The sequence below is a fragment of the Anolis carolinensis genome, chromosome 2 (assembly GCF_035594765.1).
Source record: "Anolis carolinensis isolate JA03-04 chromosome 2, rAnoCar3.1.pri, whole genome shotgun sequence".
Classification (NCBI taxonomy): domain Eukaryota; kingdom Metazoa; phylum Chordata; class Lepidosauria; order Squamata; family Dactyloidae; genus Anolis; species Anolis carolinensis.
The window spans coordinates 1,336,795-1,341,046 of record NC_085842.1 but is presented as its reverse complement, the minus strand read 5'-3'; the positions used below and the strand labels follow the sequence as shown (position 1 = coordinate 1,341,046).

General features: G+C 42.0%; 1 protein-coding gene across 1 annotated transcript; it reads left to right on the top strand.

Moving 5' to 3' along the window:
* Positions 1-277: 277 nt before the first annotated feature.
* On the top strand, positions 278-3,660 carry LOC103281322 (zinc finger protein 239-like). The gene is made up of 2 exons (XM_062972837.1): positions 278-582; positions 1,318-3,660. The coding sequence occupies exon 2, from the start codon at positions 1,609-1,611 to the stop codon at positions 2,584-2,586; it is 978 nt and encodes a 325-aa protein (XP_062828907.1). The 5' UTR covers positions 278-582; positions 1,318-1,608; the 3' UTR covers positions 2,587-3,660.
* Positions 3,661-4,252: the final 592 nt, after the last annotated feature.

The following is a 4,252-nucleotide window of genomic DNA, read 5'->3' as shown; positions in this document are numbered from 1 at the left end:
TTTGTCGGTTTCCTTGCACAGCCTGCATTATTATTATTATTATTATTATTATTATTATTATTATTATTATTATTATAGACCAAGGGAGGCCTTCCCTCCACTCTTTTCAGCAGGGACTCCCAGGCTCCACTCCTTACCATTTCTAGCTTCAACTCCCAGAAGCCTCTGCTGCCTTGAGCCAAGGGCGGGGGTTCTGGGTGATGGAGTCCCAGGAGATGGGAGGGAAGGAAGCCAGCCCAAGAAGCCTCTTCTCCGTCTGCCTGTTTGGCTCTCCCTTTGCAGCCTCAGCCCTGTTCTTTGGAGGCTCAGCCCCAGTCCTTTCTAAGGGCGCCTCCTCGTGGCCGCCATGTTCAGTCCGGGCGGAAGTAGAGCGAGAGGGAGGCTTCTGCTTCCCAGAGAGGCCGGAGGAAGTGCTCAGGAGGGGAGGATATGGTGACGCCCTTCCCTCTGAGCTCACTTCCGGAGGAGTGGGGCCTTGTCTTGGGCGTCCTCTATTCCAGGCCTGGGCCTCGCGTGGGCCTCCTCTCCCGCCCTGCCTGCCTTCATCCGGGTGTTTGGGCCTGGCCTCCCTCAGGGACTCCGGTGAGTGTGGCCAGGCCTGGGGCGGAGGGGAGTGGGGTCTCCCGGGGGTCTTCCTCCCCCTCCCCCCTCCACAAATAATTGTGACCACTCCATTTCATTGATTTTCATTCCTACATCTTCCAAAATCCCCTTGTTATTTACTTTTTCTTCATTTATTTCGATTAATATTTTATATATTTTACTTATTCCTTTCACATTTTTTGTTCCTCTCTATCCCTTCCATTTTGTATTATTTGTTCAAACTGATTAAGCTTACTTCTATGTTTATTATTCTTCACCCACTTTTTGAAACATTGTTCTAATTGTATATAATGGAACCATGTCAATTTTATTTCTCTAAATTCATCCATAATCCTTTCCTTCTTCATTCCAACCTTTGTCCAATTCCCTATTTTATCTAAGTTTTTTCCCCTTAATTTTTTATCCATTACAGTAGAGTCTCACTCATCCAAGCCTCACTTATCCAAGCATCTGGATAATCCAAGTAAACATTCCTCTTATCAGTCACAGTTCTTATCACAGTTTACCAGGCAGGTCAACTATTTCAGCTCTCATTAGCAGGTTTTATTTACAATGGAGCAAACAGGTAGTTTGAATGGTGTCTTCAAAATTCAGCTGTCATTCATTCATCTTCCATTCAATTCATTCATACCCACACATAATATATTCATATTTTTGTCACAAGATCTTTCTCTGTTCAACTCCTGAAGAGATTTTCCTCTCTTTCTCTGGCAGGTAACTTCTGAACAAGTTCTGTGAAGAACACTGCGTGAGAGCTTTGCCCGAGGAGTGCCCTAACTCTAAAGTGACTTCAAGATACACAGCAATGACAACAAGAAAAAAAGTAGTAGAAAAATATATTTCAAGCTACAAACCTATGCAGTTGGGAGAAGGAAATAAGATTGTGCTGAAAAAAGAGAGGCTTGGGAAAGCGAGCAGAAGGCTACAGCAATACAAAGACTGTGCTATTCAGGAGGTTATATCTGTGAACCCCTGGCGTAATATTTGAATTATAAATATAAAAGAATGGCAAATCCTGTACCTCCCTATCCTAGATCACACACAGGGGAGAAGTCACATCAGTGTATGGAATTGAGGAGAGAATTTGATAGGAAACGCTTTCTTAATGTACATGAACGGACCCACACAGGAGAGAAGCCCTATAAATGCATAGAATGTGGAGAAAGCTTCAGCTGCAGTGGCAGTCTACGTTCCCATCAAAGCACCCACACAGGGGAGAAACCATATAAATGTATGGAATGTGGAAAAAGCTTCAGACTCAGTGGCAATCTACATTCCCATCAAAGGACCCACACAGGGGAGAAGCCACATAAATGCATGGAATGTGGACAAAGCTTCAGTCACAGCGGCAATCTACGTTCCCATCAAAGGAAGCACACAGGGGAGAAGCCATACAAATGCATGGCATGTGGAGAAAGCTTCAGTCGGAATGGAAGTCTGCAGTCCCATGAAAGGACCCACACAGGGGGAAAGCCATATAAATGCATAGAATGTGGAAAATTCTTCAATCAGAGTGGTAATCTACGTTCCCATCAAAGGACCCACACAGGGGAGAAGCCACATAAATGCATGAATTGTGGAAAGAGCTTCAGTCGCAGTGACAGTCTACGTTACCATCAAAGGACCCACACAGGTGAAAAGCCATATACATGTGTGGAATGTGGAAAGAGCTTCAGTCAGAGTGGAAATCTGAAGGCCCATCAAAGGAGCCACACAGGGGAGAAGCCACATAAATGCATAGAATGTGGAAAGAGCTTCAGTCACAGTAACGCTCTACGTTCCCATCAAAAGACCCACACAGGGGAGAAGTCACATAAATGCATGGAATGTGGAAAGAGCTTCAGTGAGAGAAGCAATCTGTGTACCCATCAAAGGACCCATACAGGGGAGAAGCCCTATAAATGCGTGGAATGTGGAAAGAGCTTCAGGTATAGTAAAAATCTGCGTAACCATCAAAAGACCCACACAGGGGAGAAGCCATAGAAATGCATAGAATATGGAGAAAGTTTCAGTCAGAGTAACAATCTGCATTCCTATCAAAGGACCCAAATAGGGAAGAAGCCATAGAAATTCATGGAATGGGGAAAGAGCTTCAGTCACAGTGGAAATTCGCATTCCCATCAGAGGACCCACACGGGGGAAGCCACATAAATACACGGAATATGGAAAGAGCTTTAGAGAGTTCAGCATACATTAGACATCACAGAACTCATGCGCCGCTCGAGGGTACGTGCCTTTGAATTTCCAAGCTTTCTCCAAAAAAAAATTGGGTGGAAAGAGGAAGGCCAGCACCTTGCTCTCTCTCTCCACCATGATTCGCAGTTTGTGGCCTTGGTCGAAGGCTACTGGGAGCAGATGTCACTCAGAGGGGCGCTTTTCACCTTACCCAGTTCGTTCTATCCTCTTTTCTTGGGTGCCAAATCCATGTTTTTCTGATGTTTATTATTTTTATATTTTAAAATGTTCATTTTAATTCTTGTGTTTTGTATTTTCTGATGTTATTTTATTTTGGTTTGTTTGTTTTATCCGGGCTTGGCCCCATGTAAGCCGCCCCGAGTCCCCTCGGGGAGATGGAGTCAGGGTATAAAAATAAAGTATTATTATTATTATTATTATTATTATTATTATTATTATTATTATTTTCTCATCTCTGGATAAAAGGGTTCTGAAAAAAGAATAGCTCTTTGATAACAGATAGCGTCATATCTTCATACTCCTGTCTCTACTGCATTCAACGGCATTGTATGTTTGCCCTGTATGTGTATTGTGTGTACTGTGATCCGTCCTGAGTCCCTTTGGGGAGATAGGGCGGAATATAAAGTGTTATTATTATTACTGCCCCTTGGTTAACATTTTGGACTCTACCCCTGCACCCGTAACCCTCTTCTGGATTTTGTTGTATCCTGAATCGTTGCCTTTAAGTTCTGGACTGATGTGCTGGTTTCGTTTATGGACTTGGACTTTGTTTGTATCCCTGACTTTCTGGCTTGACTTTGGGACTCTACATTCGGTTTGTACTTTTGATTTTTTGGTTGTTATAATAAATAATAATAATAATAATAATAATAATAATAATAATAATAATAATAAAATAATATTTGATGGATTCTGCTGAATGAACTCCTGGCATGTGACTATTGGACTGTAACCTTGGCCCTTGTTTATTTTTGCTCCTGACCTGGATTTGCAGAATTGTCTGCATTAATTGGACTCTTGACCTGCACTTGTGTTCATTGTTCCTTTGACTGTGTCGCTCCAATTGTATTATTTTAGCTCAGTGGTTCCCAACATTTTTTAAACTAGGGATCAGTTGAACAGGGACCACTTTGACCAGGGACCACTCTCCAAAATTAGTACCAAAAGGGTTACGAATCAATTTTTGGTCAACTTTAGATTTTTTTAAAAATAGTTTTTATTGTGATTATTCTGATAATTACAGCGAAAGTGGGGGAAAATATTGGTTGTGGAGGTATAAGAAAGTAGGAAAAAATAGGTTTTTTAAAAAAGGAACCCACATACATCCCGTGAGTTAAAACTATGACTTCCCATTGTCCTCTTTAGGGTAATTGTTTTTCCTTGCATTTTTCAACTGTTGTTTGTTCCAGTTTTTATTCCATTATTACCGTTTATACATCAGATAGATTTATAA

Bases quoted from the DNA above. Each gene is read 5' to 3' on its own strand.
- LOC103281322 (XM_062972837.1), top strand. From the start codon at position 1,609: ATGGCAAATCCTGTACCTCCCTATCCTAGATCACACACAGGGGAGAAG.